At 38.0% G+C, this 18,423-nt stretch overlaps 1 protein-coding gene across 1 annotated transcript in view; it reads left to right on the plus strand.

The window, feature by feature from the left end:
* LOC132667882 (uncharacterized) overlaps nucleotides 1-18,423 on the plus strand; it is a 182,431-nt gene that overhangs the window by 27,991 nt on the left and 136,017 nt on the right. Inside the window, 3 exon segments of the mRNA XM_078447612.2 lie at nucleotides 641-904; nucleotides 4,598-4,760; nucleotides 14,507-14,519. Of these exon segments, the coding sequence (XP_078303738.2) occupies nucleotides 641-904; nucleotides 4,598-4,760; nucleotides 14,507-14,519 (440 nt within the window).

An 18,423-nucleotide genomic window follows, 5' to 3' on the forward strand; every position in this document is an offset into this window, starting at 1 on the left:
GTATCTCACCCTCTCCTTCACCCATTTTGTTCATCCCCATCAGCCTCCTCCCCTCTGTCAGCCATCAGTTTGTTCTCTGTGTTTCCTCATCTGATTCTGCTTTTTGTTTGTTTATTTCTTTGTTTTTTTTCAGAGTCCATGCACATGTGAACTCATATAGTATTTGTCTTTGTCAGTCTGACTTACTCTCTAGTCTAGGTTCATCCGTATTGTTGCAAATAGTATGATCCTATCTTTTTTTATGACTGTGTGATATTCCTACACACACACACACACACACACACACACACACACACACACACACTACAAGTCCCCCTTATCCATTTGTCCGTCAATGGGCTCTTAGGTTGCTTCCACATCTTGGCTATAATAAATAATGATGCTGTGCAAAACAGTATGGAGTTTCCTCAAAAAAGTAGAAATACCATGGGATCTCATAATTCTACCACTAATTTGGAAGGATATATGCACCCCTACGTTTATTGCAACATTATTGACAATAGTGAATTTTTAAGGGCAACCAATGGAAGTAAAACCCAACTCCGTCCTTAATTCTAAATTATATATAGGGGCCCTTGAATGTAGCACGTTTCTGTGTACAAGCATCCTGATCTCCCCTTGCCTTGGTATCCTTCCCTAGGCACTCCCTCCGAAGAAAGATGTGAAACCTGGCATGGCGTTCTTGTTTGAACTCTGTCTCCTTCGTGGGAAATATGCTTCTTTTGACTGGGTTGTGGGCTGGGCAGCCTTCCCTGTGTGTGATAACAACTTCGATGTAGTGGACGGGAAATTCAAGTGTCCCCTTCTCCGAGGTCATTATGACCAGAAATTCGACAGCTTCAGGAAAATGGAAGATTTGATGTGCCGGGACTTGGACCACTGGCTGTGCAATCTCTACTTTCAGGTTTGTAATATGATTTTTTTCAAATGTTTTATTTATTTTTGAGAGAGGAAAAGTGGGGGAGGGGCAGAGAGAGAGGGACAGAGGATCTGAAGCAGGCTGACAGCAGCGAGCCCCATGTGGGGCTTGAACTCACGAACTGCGAGATCATGACCTGAGCCGAAGTCGGATGGACACTCAACCGACTGAGCCACACAGATATGCCTGTGATATGGTTTTGTAAGTAAAGAACTTAATTTTTTTCCGAAACCAGGGCGCCTGGGTGACTCAGTCATTTAAGCGTCCGACTTTAGCTCAGGTCATGATCTCGTGGTCTGTGAGTTTGAGTCCCGCATCCGACTCTGTGCTGACAGCTCAGAGCCTGGAGCCTGCTTTGAATTCTGTGCCTCCCTCTCTCTCTCTGCACCTTCCCTGCTTGCACTCTGTCTCTCTCTGTCTCTGTCTCTATCTCTCTGTCTCTCAAAAATAAACATTATTATTTTTCTAAAACTGCTTATTTCTAGCGTTTAGCTGACTTTCGTGCTATTGAAAATTTCAGTATGTATCATAAATCTGTGAAAGCATTTACATCTTAATGCTTTCTTAATGCTGATTAAATTGATGTCTACAAATAAGGAATAAAATTCCAGAATTAGCAGGAAATTTAAAGATAATTTAACCCAAACTTCTATGTCATGAGCAGGCTGAGAAGGGCACCCAAATCCTTCAATTCTCTGTTTATAATTTGCTGCTGCTGGATCTGATCTGTCTCATCAACTTAGGTATAAGGCGATGGTGTTTCCTTATCCAATGTACTAATTGAGCTACTACTTTGTGTTGGGTATTGCTTATTCTAGAAATACAAAAGAAATGAGATAGAGTCTGTGCCTTCCTGATGCTCGCCACTCATTTGATGAGACAAGCATGTGTTCATACGTAAGATAATTAATGACCCACATTTCCACGGGATGAAAATGGTCTTCACCAAACTCCCTTTGCCATACATATCACTTCAAAGCATGCTGTCTTAATTATCTCAAGAATTAAAAACGAAACACACTCCCAAAAAACCCTTGGGTGAACACCATTTATTTGTACATATTTGGAAATTTATTTTCTAACCAAGTCTTTTAGCAGAAATGTCATTGCAGAAGTTCATTCTAGGAAGACACCATGGAAGATCCAAAAAAAAAAAAAAAAAAAAAAAAAAAAAGACAGCATACCTTAAGTGTAAAGCATTCCAGCAGAATTTTAGTTTATTTCAGTCCTCTATGTGCAAATTTATTCTTTCTGATTATGATGGTTTTCCACAGCGCCTGTATCAGAAAATGCTATGATTTTTTTTTCTTCCTTACCTGAGTGTTTGACATTTCCCTGTCTGTCTGTCTATCTAGCTAACTAGCTAGGTTGCTATCAATCTAATCTAATGTATGTATGTATGTACATGTACATATATATGTATTATGTGTGTATGTATATATCATCTATCTATCACTGTCATCTACCCACCTAAGTGATGGAACTATTAAATATGGACATTTCCAGGAAACACATGTAGTTTTGGCTTAAAAATCAGCAGCTATATATCCTTCTTATGTGATGGTCTTCCCGTTTCCTGTGTATTTTATGTTGAATCAACCAGCATGTTTCCCCCTCTTAGCAAATACCCTTATAATGTTTTGCTGAAATATCTTTTTGAGATATTATTGGATGCTGTTAAGAAAACAAATATAAATATAAATATGTACCTTTCTACTCATTTTAAAAATAGTCACCATTCTGGGACAAATCTGACTGTATATTGGAATTATGTAGGAAACTTTAGAAATAGTCCAAATCTTGTTCTCAGAGATTTTGATTCAATTGTTTTGAGGTGGGGTATCAGGATCTGGAGTTTATAAAACCTTCTATGGTTTAGAAATGCTGATATAAATACACTTGAAAAGGGAGACCATTAGAGATGAATTCAAAGGAGTTATTGAAAAATCCCTCAAATTTTGAAGTGAGCTAACCCAAACAAAATATTTTAACCCAAAACAAAATATTTTATAAGTGGATGATTTGAATACCGAATTAAAAAATCAAAATGAAATAAAATATAGTTATAAAAGCAAATAAATTTTGATATAGGTTTACTAGTGAATGTGAAAGGCATCTATGATTTTTTTTACTATTTGTTCCCTAAAATTCAGTGTTGTGTTAACTATGGCAAGGAAATCCAGCACCAATTTTATTTCATAAAGGTCATTTCGGTAGTGCTGGTATTGATTATAAAGACATAAGTATGTTATATTTAAGATAAATCAAGAAATGATGTTTAAAATTTATAAGGTCAAGAAAAGTAGCTATTTGCAAAACAACATTAGAAAGCTTGATTTCACTAAAATTTACTTGATTCGAACACATTACTAAAATTTTCCTTTTTCTTTTCTGACTCCCTTAAAAAAATGGTGAAATGTAGTATTATGGCTTATCTGTAGAGCCCACTGGTCATTATTCATTACAGATGATTGTAATTGTCCACTGACTTTCTTATTTGTTAATAAATGTTTTTTCTCTGTATATTTCATGGGGGGGCCGTGAGTCTTATCAAGGAGAATAGTGTCATTATTTAAGATAGGATTTTCCGATTGTCAGGCAGCATAAGTAGGAATGTATTTGCTTCTTTTTCATGAGGATAAAAATGAAATATTTTTATCTTGAAATCCGATTTTCCTCTTATGTGAAATTCTTAAATATTAGGAATTTTCCAATGTGAGTCTTCTCAAATGCAATTTTTGAACAAGTAAATGTAATTTTTGAGTACTCCTTTTGGAGTTTCTCAGGAAAAAAAAAAAGTAACTTGGATTAGAGAAGAGAAAAGATAGGTAAATGGGATACTAGAACAGGAAAGTCATTTCTGTAATGCAGCCTTAGGAGATATTAAAGGAAATAAGTCAGATAAATTATGATCATTTCCCTCCTGTGTCTGTGAGTGGAAAAAAAATATCACACTCAAAGAGATTGTGGCCAACCCAGAGCACGTAGCTAATCCATGACCTCACACGTTCTACCATGTTGCTTTTCGGGATAGAATTCAGGCTCACGGTCCGAGTGTGGGGACTGGGGAACAGGTCTGATTCGTCCCCCTAGGGTATGTGAAAAAATACAAGGGGAGAAATTATGCAAGCAAAATAACCTTTAACTTTTCCCTGGCAAAAGTTCCTCACTTTCTTAAATATTTCACTTCCAATGTCATGGAGTTTTTCCACCAAGCACTTTATTATTAAATTTGTAAACATAGAGAGATGTTAAAAAAATTGCACAGTGAAACCCATACAGTCACCCCCAGAGTCTACAATTTTGTCTTTTAGTTTTGGACTAAAAACGTTGTTTCTTGGAGATAGTAAATACAGAATGAATATTTGCTAACTTGATCCCAGCGTAAGTATCAGATAGTGTTATTTGCAAGAAGATATTAAGGAAAATTATAAGGTAAAACAGAGGAAAAACTAAGAACTAAATAGAGCAATGAAAATATCTAAAGCAATTATGTAAATCGTTACTACAAAAAAAGCATACTTTGTAAAACCGCCAAACAAAAGCAATTATAAGGTTCGGAAAATTGATTCGCCATTGACCTTTTAGAGTTTGCAAATTGTATCATTGTTCTAGGGTAAAATTCACTGTGTGTGAAATATTTTCAACAGTTTAGATAAGAGATTTATCTCTTAATAGGTTATTAAACTTCCTCTGTGTTTGGATGATCAAACAACCTATGAAAGGCAGACTCAGCTTCCTCCCGAATTTCCAGTTTCTTTAATGGCTGGAGCAGAGACAGCAGAATCAGGCGTGGAGAATACGGCTGGCCTTTCAGAGAAACAAACAGAAGAAAACATTTGTTCATCCCTGGATGGTAAGGCTAAAATCCTCCCTACGCTCTTCTCAGGGTTAGTTGACTGTCTTCAGCATTCTATTACTAATATTTCAAGTTGTGTTATATTGTAGAAAACTGAGAAAGAAATTTTAATTATTAATGTAGTTATTTCTATGCCATGCTGTTTAAAGAGAATGTAATCATTGACAAGAATATTAGTTTCCATACTGCATAATTATTTACTAATTATAATCAACTGTAGAATTACTTCATTGAAACACAGGTCTTTCTCCACGGACTTGTGGCTTAAAGTAAAGCTCTAGAACTTTCTTGCTTGCTCACAAGAGTGGTAACCAACAAATGGCTATGAAAGAGAACATACTCTCATAAAGCAGTCTTCAGCTAATATAGTTTATTTCATAAAGCTGTTTTCAAAGACTGGCTTAATCAAGCACTAAATAAGCAAATAACATTCTCTGAACTAGTTAATGTACAGCTTACAGAAGGGATATATTAGCGATTACTATTATTTTTTGCGAAAGAATTATTTCCTTTACCAAAAGATGTACAAGATTCTTTAACAGGTTGTATCTTCCAGCAGTAATAATAGTATCAGGAGTAAGAGTATGGGCTGAACTCTAGTACAACTAATATTAGAAGACTTACCAGTAATAATAATTACATGTGATACATGTTTTTCCTGTGCCAGGCACTATAGTAAGGACTTTATTTTTTAGTTCGGAAATTAGCAAATATTTCAAACATATGGTTCAGCAAATAACATATACCAGTAATAGTAACCAGCTGTGTCCGTTCTTGCTACTTTGCCATCTTTGCTCTACGCCTTTTCTTTTAAAAAGTAACATTTTAGGGGAACCTGGGTGGCTGTCTGTTGGGCGCCAGACTCTTGATTTTGCCTCAGGTCATGATCTTGGGGTTCATGAATTTGAGCCCCGCATTGGGCTCTGAGCTGGTGGCACGGAGCCTGCTTAGGATTCTCTCTCCTTCTCTCTCTGTCCCTCCCCCTGTTGCATGAGCATGCATAAGAGTGCATTCTCTCTCTCTCTCAAAATAAATAAACATTTTTTTTAAAGTAACATTTTACATGTGATTCAGGTCACCTGTGAACTGCTTGCTACTTATGTTCCAACCCTCTTAGACTTCCTATTGATAGTTTCCGTGTATGTTTCAATACATTTCCTACAGATATATGTAATTATCAGCAATGTATAATGTCTTTTCTATGTTTTTAAAGGTTATGTAAGTAACCATGCTTTATACCTATTTCTGCAACTTTATTTTCTCTCAGCATTATCCTTGAGATTTACACAGCTCATACACGCACACTTATATATATTTTGGTTTATTGATTCCTTTGCCGTATAATTGCATACATAGCAATGTGCATGATTTTAACAAAATGTGTTTATTTTTATTTTATATTTTGTTTCAAGTTTGGCTCAATTGTAAACAAGATTACAGTGTTTATTCTTGGACATGTTCTCCTTAAGCACATAGGTGTGAATTTCACTAGCATCTATCTACCTAGGAGAGGAATCACTGAATCACAGGGCACACACTTAACTGCCATCAAAATTGTTGTATCAATTTGCCCTTCTAACAGATGTCTAGGATCTTGTTTGGCTCACATCCTATCAATCTTTGTTACAGTCAGTTTTGCCATTTCAGTTGCAATGAAATATCTCTTTGCTTGAGTTAGAATATTCCTGAATATGACTAAGTTTGACCATTTTTTCCAAATGTTTCTTTGACCATTTGGTTTTTATCTTCTGTGAACTGTCTATACCTATATTTTGTTCACTTTTCCTCTGGGTCATCTTTTTCTTTTCTTTTTTAAAAAAAATTGTTTTAACGTTCATTTATTTTTGAGAGAGAGAGAACATGAGTGGGAGAGGGGCAGAGAGAGAGGGAGACACAGAATCTGAAGCAGGCCCCAGGCTCTGAGCTGTCAGCACAGAGCCCAACAAGGAGCTTGAACTCACAAGCTGTGAGATTATGACCTCGGCTGAAGTCGGACACTTAACCGACTCAGCCACCAAGGTGCCCCTAAAACTTTTTCTTATTAATCTGTAAGAGTTCTGGACTTTTCTTTTTTTAATGTGAAATGAGTCATGGGAAGTACTTGATTTCTAATTCAATCTTTGACTGTTACTGATTATTCACTCATTCTATTTAATTCATTTAAAAAATCAATTGAATTAACTTAGCCATAGTATTATTGCGCATATAATCTATAGTAATACTATGACTATATATGATTATATATAATGTATAATATACGTATATAATTTAGATTATATTATATACATATGTACATAATACAATATATGTTATTATACATACAAGTATTAAGTCTATAATATATGTTATACATTATACCCATGATATATGTATATTACATTTGTATTCGTAGTTTATTATCTTTAAAGTTTATTTCCTTTTGTTCCAGTTTTCTTGACTAGGGAATACACTCAGATTGCTCAAAATAAAATCTGCTTCCCACTGGAACCTAGTTCTTCTCCTTGAAGGAAACCAATGTTTTCTGAGTATTACTCCATAGATATTTTATGTTTCTATAGGAAAATACATAAAAATACTATTGTAATTTTTCAATACCACTAAAATTTGTAATTACAGTCTTCTTTTCATTATTCATATCGGTTAATATATGCCTTCTTCGCTTTTCTTTATCAGTTTTGGTTGGGTTTTATCTTTTTATTCATGTTTTTAAACATTTACAACTGCTTATCTATCTCCACCGAGACTCCCTCTCCGTTGATCTTTTGTTTTCCATGTATTTATACTTAGCTTTATTATTTCTGTACTCCTATTTTCTTCAGGTTTGGGGGAAGAGTTACTTTTCAGTCCTGATTTGAAAGCTTGAGTTATTTATCTTCAGTTTTATTTATATGGTAGATATGGGTGAAATCACCAATTCTGACCTACATCTGTGCATTTGTCCTTACAGTGCTATCAATATTGTGTTATATATTTTAGATGTGTTGTTAAATGCATGCAATTTTGTGATTATTAGTTTATATGTAATTATTTCTTTCATACAGATGTAGTCTTTCTCTATGTGCCTATTAATGCTTCAATTTTTATTGTATTTCTTCTGCTGTTAATACTACCACCTAACTTTTTTTGATAAATGTTTTATGGCATATGTTGTTTTTCTAATATTTATTTAAAAAAATAAAATTCGAGGCAACTGGGTGGCTCAGTCAGTTAAGCATCTGACTTTGGCTTGGGTCATGATCTCATGGTTGGTGAGTTCGAGCCCTGCATTGGGATCTGTGCTGACAGCTCAGAGCCTGGAGCCTGCTTCGGATTCTGCATCTCCCTGTCTCTTTGCCCCTCCCTCACTTGCACTCAGTCTCTCTCTCTCTTCCTCTCAAAAATAAATAAACATTAATAAAAATTAAAAAAAAATACAGCCCATCTTTAAAAAAAATAAATTAAAATTAAAAATTAAAATTCATCTGTGGTGTTCTTTTGAGTATGGCTTAGCAGCATGAATCTAGATTTTAGTTTTGTATTCAAGACAAGTAGTTAATATGTGTCTTTTAATAGATGAGTTTAATTTTTTGTAATTATTGTTATTGCTGTTACATTTGTACTTGTTGATAACATTTTTTTTTGCAATTTAGTTTTGCCACCGTATTTGTTTGCTTTTAAAAAATACTTTATTTCCTGCATTTCTCTTTCACCAAAAATAATTTTATTTTGTTTATCCTCTGCTGTTTATTATCTATAGATTTTATTAATTATTTCAGATGTTATCCTGAATTTTCTTATCTACATTTTTAACTAAAAGTTGTTTTTTTTTTTTAAGTTTATTCATTTTGAGAGAGAGTGAGTGAGCATGAATGGGGGACGAGCAGAGAAAGAGGGAGAGAGAAAATCTCAAGCAGGCCCTGCACTGCCAGTGGGAAGCCGGACTAGGGGACTAAACTCACAAAGTGTAAGATCATGACTAGAGTCAAAATCAAGAGTTGGATGCTTAACTGACTGAGCCACCCAGGCACCCCTAAAAATTGTTTTACAAAATCTAACTCCATCTGGTTTTTCTCTTCTCTTCCTGAACATGACAAGGACTTTTGGTATATTTTGCCTACCTATTAAACACCTCCATGTACTCTCATATTATTCTTGGCTATGCTTTCAGTTCACTCTTTCATTAAACAGAAAACTCAGTTATTTTTTTTTTTTACTCTCAAGAGAAAATTAATTTACTGACACATTTCGTCAATATTTGTGCTTCATAGGCTTTTTATATAGTTTGTCTTCACTCTGGTTCCATTTTCCTTCTTGTTGAAAAAAATCTTTTGTAATCCATTTACAGTTTGGGTCTATAAGTAGCAAACTCTCTTAGCCGTTGTATATCTGAAAAAGTATTCTTTCTTACTTTTCCTCTTTTTCACCATTTATCCATGTATTCATTCTAGAATAGTAATAACTTTCCCTCACTATTTTCTCCAGTGTCTTTTTGTGTCTGTTGAAGCTGATGAGAAGTTGGTATTAAGTGGGTAGCAACGGAAGGATCTTAAGAAGAGAAGTGATGTATTTCAATTTCCATTTTAGACAGTTCCCGCTGGTAATTTTTAGGAGGATTTATTTGAAGAGGGCATGTCTAAAATCAGATGAGTTAACAAAAACTTAGAATAATGCCAGCCACAGAAGAGGTCTGAATTAAGGCAGCAATAGTAAGTTGGAGAAGAGAGTATAAATGTATTAAGTATTTAAAAAGTGCAAGAGAATAACTATAGGACTAAGAAAAGAATGTCCCTGTTGATTGATTAAATATTGATGGTAAGGAATAATTAAGGATGATTCCTCATATTTTAGCATGGGTAGACATGAATATTAACCAGCAGATAGTATTAAATAAAGGAAAAGGGACAAGATTAGAGGGAAAAAAAAGCAGGAGCTTGATTTTGGAGCTACTGAGTTTGAGATCCCCATGTTGTATCCAAGTAGAAATGTTTAGGAGATCTTTGGGAAAATGCACATGAAGCTCAGGAGAGAGATGGAAAGTAAGGGAGAAGAATGTGTCCATTAGAGAGGCATAAACACAAAGACCCTACCTGAAACTGCTAAGTGGTCGAGTTCCACCACGGAGAGTGCGTAGAGTAAGGTGGCGTTGGGTTGAAAGCATAGGTCAGGGAACCAGCAGTGTTTCCTGGGAAGTGATATTGGATCTCTGCCATAATGGCCAGATCTAAAGCCTGCAGTATTTGATTTCCTAATAGCATCTGCCTTCTTGGCTTGTTCTGCCTATCAGCTGGGCAACACAGAACTTCATACTCAACTTCTGATAAAGTTTCTTGTGTCTGGAGTTTCCCAAAGCCCTTGGAGATTATGCTTTGCTGAGCCGAGTAGGACTCCACTGATTGCTGGACTCAATTTCTAGAACCCACTGCTTCCTTCACTAAGAGGTGGGTCCAGTACAAGCCCTCGGCTTCCATAGCCATACCTGACCTGTTTGCTTGTGAGGAAACCATTATCATCAGCTGGTGATTACTAAATTACCAACCACCTCCAGACAAACAAATGTCCCTTTATAGAGTTACATATAACTGGGAAGGTTATGTTGAAATTTTATATACATAATTTATATATATCTAATGACATCACTTGGCTTTAAACAAATATTTGTGAAAATAAATTAGATATGAGATACTGTAGTCCTCCCTGATCAGCAGGGAATACGTTCCAAGACCCCCAGTGGACGTCTGAAATTGCAGATAGTAGTGAACCCTAGAAATATTATACTATGTTTTTTCCTATACATACATAGCTATGATGAAGTTTAAATTATAAATTAGGCACAGTAAGAGATTAACAGCACTAACTAATCGTAAAGTAGGACAATTATAACAAAGTACCGTACTTAGAGTTATGTGGATGTAGTCTCTCTTTTTCTCTCTCATAGTATCTTATTGTAGATGTGACATCATAAAATGCTTGTGTGATGAGATGCAGTGAGGTGAACGACAGGCACTGTGACGTAGCGTCAGGCTACTGCTGATCTGACGATATGTCAGAAGGAAAATCTTTTGGTTTCTGCCATGCAGTTGACCGCGGATAACTGAAACCATGAAAAACAAAGCCCCAGATAGGGAGACTACTGTATATACTGAACCTAGGTTGTCAGTGCCAACACTATCAAGCAAGTTGATGAAGGTGTATTGTTTCCCACATTTGAGAACTTGGATTTGTTCTACTTGTAGCCAGAGAAGATGGGTGACTGACATCATGGTCTAGTTTTGCAGGATAATGCGTAGAGCTGATTGTCCTCAAAATGCACAGGTTTAAGTTGAGTTTAAGCATTCTGTGTTGGAGCTCAATAAGTTTAAGACTTTAATTTTTTTTATTTTAGGTGGATAACAATGCTATTGTCAATATGCTTGGTGTGATAAGGGGAGGATGGAATGGTGGGGTACATAGAATGAGCCTAAGGCACTGGCAGTGTAAGAAAAAACAGACAGTGCCATAAAAAGCCAGCCAATGCCAGACTTAACCTCTTTCCAAATTGGTGGGGCAGTTCTATTGAGGACGTGGGTGGCCACTGTGGTTGAGACTTACTGTGTGCCTATAGGAGAATGACTTCAGCCCAATGTCTCTTCTTTATACTGAATCAGATGGTCAGGCCTTCCAACAGGAGGGTCTGGGATGCCTTTATTCTGTGAAAACAAATTACGTCAACATTCGAATATTACCTGTGTAATTTGGGAGTCTTAGATATAGAAAAGGAAATAAATGTCTAAATCTTTTCTGATGGTTGAAGATCATCAAGAATTAACAAATCAAGAAATGTAGAAGAAATGATTATAGTTTCATTAGATAAAAAGAAAACATTGCAGTTGATTTTTTTGTTTAAATTCCAAGTTCAAATGTCCAGTCAATTCAAGCCACTGTGGGGTACTAAAAAATGTGTATGTGTAATGTAGATTTCCTTCCTTCTTTCCTTCCTTTCCTTCCCCTCCCCCTCCCCCTTCCTTCCTTCCCCTCCCCCTCCCCCTTCCTTCCTTCCTTCCCCTCCCCCTCCCCCTTCCTTCCTTCCTTCCCCTCCCCCTCCCCCTTCCTTCCTTCCCCTCCCCCTCCCCCTTCCTTCCTTCCCCTCCCCCTCCCCCTTCCTTCCTTCCTTCCCCTCCCCCTCCCCCTTCCTTCCTTCCCCTCCCCCTCCCCCTTCCTTCCTTCCCCTCCCCCTCCCCCTTCCTTCCTTCCCCTCCCCCTTCCCCTTCCTTCCTTCCTTCTTTCTTTTTCTTTTTCCTTTCTTTTCTTTCTTTCTTTCTTTCTTTCTTTCTTTCTTTCCTTCTTTCCTTCTTTCTTTTTTCTTTCTTTCTTTCCTTCTTTCTTTTTTCTTTCTTTTTTCCTTCCTTTCTTTTTTCCCTCCTTCTTTCTGTTTCTTTCTTTTTCTTTCTTCCTTGTTTTTTTTCCTCCCAACATTTTAGGATTAAGCATGGAACCAAAAATCTTATTTTAGAATTTTCAACTTTTGGGAAAATAGGTTCTGCCTTAACAGTAATAATATTTCAGTGATACTGACATTTTAACCTAGTTTTAGGATACTGAGCTGAAGACGCAAAGCAATTACTCTCAGACTCTTCGTCACCAGATCATTTTTGCTTTCTAGTTTTTCCTCGGGGGACTGTGGCTATATTTTCCACACCTTCTGCACCATGCTCGGAACTTAGCTTTTAGAACGCTGCCCTCAGTTCCCCTAAAAGGAAGACAGGTGGTATTCCAAGAAACAGAAATACTGACATGATCAATAGAACACTGTGTACCGTGAGAGGAAGAATCTTTTATGCTTGAAGAAAATGCTTGGAAAAGGCTGATTTGCATCTGCTGTGCTCTCAGCTCAGAGACGGATTTGAGCTGTATAGTCCAAGACTGCGCGGGGATGTTTTGCTCCCATTCAGAATAGATTTATACAAAAACGGAACATAGCAACCTCTTCAAATACGTGTCTCTGCTACATTGGTTATATTTATTTATTTTTCTTAGAGGCTTCCTAAACATATTATTAGCAGTTAATATCCCCCATGGGTTTGTTTTCTAATACATCAGGGCTGTGCTACAGTATGCTGTTTCTGCCACTGATATGTTGCTAAGAGATTTAATAATGGGTAAACAAACACAACATGTGGTAATTCATTTCAAATTAAAAGTTTATTAAACTCTGGCTTGATGGCTTTCTGGCTATTTACAATTAAAGGAGCAAACCTTAGGGAAGGGGTGGCCACGTGATGTGTTCATGGCTGCAACGTTTCTATCTGAAAAATATGTTTATGATCTCTCACAAGCTGTCTCACATTGACAGGCTCCAGACAGAATCTGCTGAATCCACTCTACCCCCCAAATCATGAAAAAGTGACTTTAAGATTCACTTGCAAACACACACACACACACACACACACAGGCACTCTTGAGAGGATTCTGAATTTAACCCCACGGCCAGTATTTTGAGCGGTGATCAGCCTTGCAAATAGGTGGATGCCTGAGGCCAGAACGTATTTATGAAAGGCTAGAAGAAAAGAGCCATGATAATTTTTGCATTATTACCATCTTTTAGGCTGGTTTACTTTTTAGGGGGCAGACTAGGGAAATATTTGTTATGCTTGATAATTTTGTTTTGTGTGTACCTACATGGCATACACAATGGTCTCTGGCAACATCTATACATGTTTTTTGATGCAACACTCAATTCGGGCAAGTTTTATTGTGTAACCAGCGTCAACAAAGAAGGCCGCCAAATTCTCTGGGAATGCAAACCAAAATAGCATGCAATCCTCACCCTGCAGGGGCTTACTTGAGCCCAAGCATACTCCTCCGCTGAGAAATACACACACACACACACACACACACACACACACACGCAGACACACACACACACACACGCGTGTTGGATACATGATGGGAAGGTCTACCAGCACTCTATTCACAATTCAGGACCATCAAGCTTTCTGGAACAAACTTCAAACTTGGAGGAGTGAAGCAGATGCAATTGGCTGAATAAGAAAGACGTAGTTAGAGGAGTTAGGTGGGAAATGTACCCTGTTAATCAGATGTGTTCTCTGGTTCAGTCATCTCATAGTGGGATTCCCAGGGAGAGGGGGACCACACGGAAAGAGCAACCTGCTGAAAGAGAGAAAGTCCTCAATGGAATTATGGGAGACATGGGAGTTTACAATACAGTATAGTACATGCTACCTTGTGACGCATTGGGTTGTGTTATATGCATATACTGTGTTCCCTATACTATAATTCTGTAATCCGAGGTGTCACAGAGCCCGCTGTGGGACAAGATAAGTAAGCAGACTGTGAGTTGTGAGTTCATGTGAAACCCTCGGATGGACTCTCAGAAACAAACAAGTGAGCTTTTGGAGGCGGGTGACATTCTCATGAACTCTTTTTAATGCAATCCCGTTTTAAATCCTATATCGGAGTGATCTGGAAAATGTGTGTTAACTTCACAATTTTTTCCTGGGGTGAAAACGGTAGTTTGGAATTCACTGGTGGAAATGCTTTTGGATAAAAGAAGAGCCACGAGAGAAGTTAAGAAGTCAGAATGGTACAGAGTATATTGGAAGAACTATAACGAACTGTAGGATTCCAGCACACGTATGGGGATAGATTTGGGCAAAGGAGTAAGTGAAGGTGAGAAATCCAGTAAGAAGGCCATCGCATCGGCCCAAAGAAGAAGAGATGGTAAGGGCTCGGCATAGGATAGTGGCAGCGAGATGCAATCACAGGGTTTCCACAAGAGAATTGTTAAAGTCGAGTCAACCGGATTTGGCAGATGAAAAGTTGTGCCATAAAGAGAAATGAGAAAATTATAGCTCGGGTATCTAGGAAGATTGTCTTGCTTTTATAAGAGGTGAGGTACCTAAAGGGGCTGATTTCAGATACAAGGTGACCAATTGGTTTTGATCAAATTGAGTATAAATTGTTTAAAGTTTGTGTGTTATTTGTTTATTTATTTATAGAGAGAGGAAGGGAGAAAGACCAAGAGAGAGAGGGAGAGAGAAAATCTCAAGCAGGCTCTGCACTGTTAGCCCAGAGCTGGATGCGGGGCTCAACTCGCAAACTGTGAGAACATGACCAGAGCCAAAATCAAGAGGCGGACGCTGAATGGACTGAGCCACCCAGGCGCCCCTTGATCAAATTGAGTTTAAGGTATTGGGGAAATTAGTAAGACTGTGACCAGCTTGAAGTTGGAAAAAAAATGGATTTAAATTCAGGAGGGACATGTGGGTGTCATCCTAATAGAGATGGGGCCTAAATCACAAAAAGGACAGTGGGAAAACTATAGGAAAACCTTAATTTAAGGGACAGAAGAAAGAAAAGGGTAGAGTCAACTGAAAAGGAGCAATCTGAAGACGTAGAGGGGCGCCTGGTGGCTCAGTTGTTTGACTTCGGCTCAGGTCATGATCTCGCAGTTCATGGGTTTGAGCCCCACCTTGGGCTTTCTGAGCTCTCCACTCTCAGTGCAGAGGGCAGAACCCGCTTCACATCCTCTGTCTTCTTCTCTGTCTGCCCTTCCCTCTCTCTTTTTCTCAAAAATAAACATTTTTTAAAAAATGAAGTAGAAGGACCAGAATGTGTGGTATCATGGAGGCTATGGAATTTTAAGCATCTCAAGAAAGGAGCAGGGGGGTGGGTCACATCAGTAAATTACTCTGTTGAAGTACTACTCAAATATTTTTTTTAATTTTTTTTTAACGTTTATTTATTTTTGAGACAGAGAGAGACACAGCATGAACAGGGGAGGGGCAGAGAGAGAGGGAAACACAGAATCAGAAGCAGGCTCCAGACTCTGAGCCATCAGCCCAGAGCCCGACGTGGGGCTCGAACCCGCAGACCACGAGATCGTGACCTGAGCCGAAGTCGGACGCTTAACCGACTGAGCCACCCAGGCGCCCCACTACTCAAATTTTAAATGCATACAAATCACTCAAGGATCTAGTTAAAATGCAAGTTCTGATCTGGTAGGTCTGAATCCAGCTTTAGACTTTGCAGCTCCTACGTGATACATGATACATTCCTCATCCTTGAGGAATGACGAAACCATAGTTTGCTTTGCAAATCAAGTACATTTTGATGCCTTTTTAAAGGATAGGTAAGAAATGAGGCGCAAACCAGACTGCAGTGACCAGAGGAGGGAACAAAAAAGAAGAAATGAAGGCAGTGAATATAGAAGACGCTCTCGAAAATGAGGTGAAGGAGATTCAAGAGAGGTGAAGGGTTGAGAGAAGATTGTACTTGTGTGTGTTTTTTTTTTTTAATGGATGAATACTTACCCCTCTCTTAATAAACGATGGGAAAATATCTGGAGGAGGAAAAATCAAGAGTGTAAGGGTCTGTTGGAGAGAATTCCCATCATAAGCAAGATAGATGGGAGAGGTTAGTCCTGGAAAGCAAAAAGGATAATTCTTCCTCTGAGGTAAAGGAGAGAAGGAAAAAAAAAAAAAAAAAAAAAGCAGAGTAGTTTAAAAAACAATTCTTTGATACTTTCTATTAAGAAAAAATAAAAAAACTAACAGCAGCAATAGCAGTCTTTAAAGAAAAAAAAATTTTTGCTTGTGAAATTTAGGAAATGTAATAAATCACCAAGGAACAATAATGTTACTTGGAATTCTAATTTTTAAGTGTCTTAATCTTATTAAGTACTTTCCCTTCTGGGCCCTCTCAAGATAAGCTACTGTGTTCAAAATTGCCGTAGGTTTTGGCCTGAGGACAAAATAAGGATGAACAGGGCTCTGATACCTTCTGGAAAGGCTGAGCCACACAAGTGTAGAGAAGTACTTTCTTAGAGAACATGAGATTACTATGGCACTCACTTTTATCCAGCATTATTAAGATATATTGGGACTATGTTATACTGTGAGATGGGTCAAGGATATAGGGGTCAGAAATATGCCCTCCGTGGGTGGGGGGGCATGAGACTAGAGCCATGTATCCAGGAAGTCCATCTCAAAGAACCTTTGAAATAATATTATAGCTCTATCCTGATTCCCTAATTATTTTTTGCTTCAGCCTGTGATCCCGTGTGGGTGCTACATGAATGCCATGTTCCTTTGCAAATAGGCATTTCATCCATCTTTGGAAGTATATTTCTTTGGGAGTCCATGGTCTCCTTCTTACTAGATTTCTCTCGTCAATGACCATAACGTAAGTACTGTCATATATGAGAGGAAACAAAGAGCCCCTATGTATTCTTGCGTCATGTGCCGCATATATTGAAATCGATTAATATGATGTGAGTTTGTTAGTACAAAGCAGACCACTCGAACTTGACTAAAGATAAAAAAAAAAATTAAGACCCACTTGAAATTAACCAAAATGTGGATGAATTCCGAAAGAAGTCTATTCACACTTAAACATAAATTTGCCTGGAATCTGTGGTTCAACAAACCTAATAAAAACAGTGCTTTCTAAACTTTGCCTATACATCGAATCTTCTGTGGGGCTTTAAACAAATACTCTTGTCTGGGCTCTGCCCCAGAACAAATGTATCAGATTCTCAGGGGGCAGGACCTGGACATCGCTATCCTTACAAAACTCCTTCTGGTGATCCGAATGTGCAGCCAGAGTTGAGAAGCACTGATGTGCAGCTGTTGATTGCTCTGGTTTTCTTCAATTCCTACAAATAAAGCAACGTGATTTCCACCTGAGGGTATTCTTTCGTGCTATTTCCTGTATCAGGAAGAGCCTTTAACTGCCACTCTTTTTTCATCCTTCATAATCTAGCTTAAGACTTCCTTCCCAAAGCCCAAAGAGGCCCTATTCAGTGCCTCCACTGAGTTACCCCAGGGTTCTTTCCCTTCGTGACAATTGTGCCTTCATCTGTATGTCTCCTGATCTAGACTATAAGCCTCTTGAGGATAGGCCCTAGGTCTACATCTTCCATCACTGTACTTGGCCGTCAACAATTGCTCAATCCAGATTGGTTAAATAAATGAGTGAATTAATGTACTTCTTAGGTAATTCTGGATTACCAAACCCGAGAGGTACGAAGGAATGATTTTCAATTGGCCGTGACACTATGGTACAGGGGAAAGTAATATGGACCCAGAGTCTGAAAACCAGTGTGAATCACAAGTTTACTGCTCCGTATTCATGAAAGCTTTGTGAGATCGTTTCCTTATGTACATGAAATAAGGATAGTAGTGGCTGAATTTTTGATTTTCAAGTTTGTGGAGAGAATCAAATAAAATAGTAAACATTCTGGTGATTCATTAATCTTTTAATTTGGTTTGATTATATTGTGTTACCTGAAACTGCTCTCTGTGACAGAGCAGAAATTCTTGAGTCCTCTCTAGTTTTGGTTCCTGAAGATGAGAACAAGGGTGGGAGGTGGCCTAAGTATGGTAGGCGTTGCAGCCGTGCTGGGGATGATACACTCTGAGAAGGGACTTTGAAACAGATGTACGCTTTTTTTTTTTTAAGTTTATTTAAGAGAGAGAGAGAGAAAGTGTGAGTGGGGGAGGAGCAGTGAGCGAGAGAGAGGGAGGGAGAGAATCCCAAGTAGGCTCTGCACTGTCAGCCCTGAGGCCTCAAACCCAAGAATCGTGTGATCATGACCGGAGCAGAAACCAAGAGTTGGACGCTCAACCCACTGAGCTACCCAAGTGGCCTGAGACAGACATACTCTTAG

Source organism: Panthera onca, chromosome B2 (assembly GCF_046562875.1).
Source record: "Panthera onca isolate mPanOnc1 chromosome B2, mPanOnc1 haplotype 2, whole genome shotgun sequence".
In the NCBI taxonomy this organism is placed as follows: Eukaryota; Metazoa; Chordata; class Mammalia; order Carnivora; family Felidae; genus Panthera; species Panthera onca.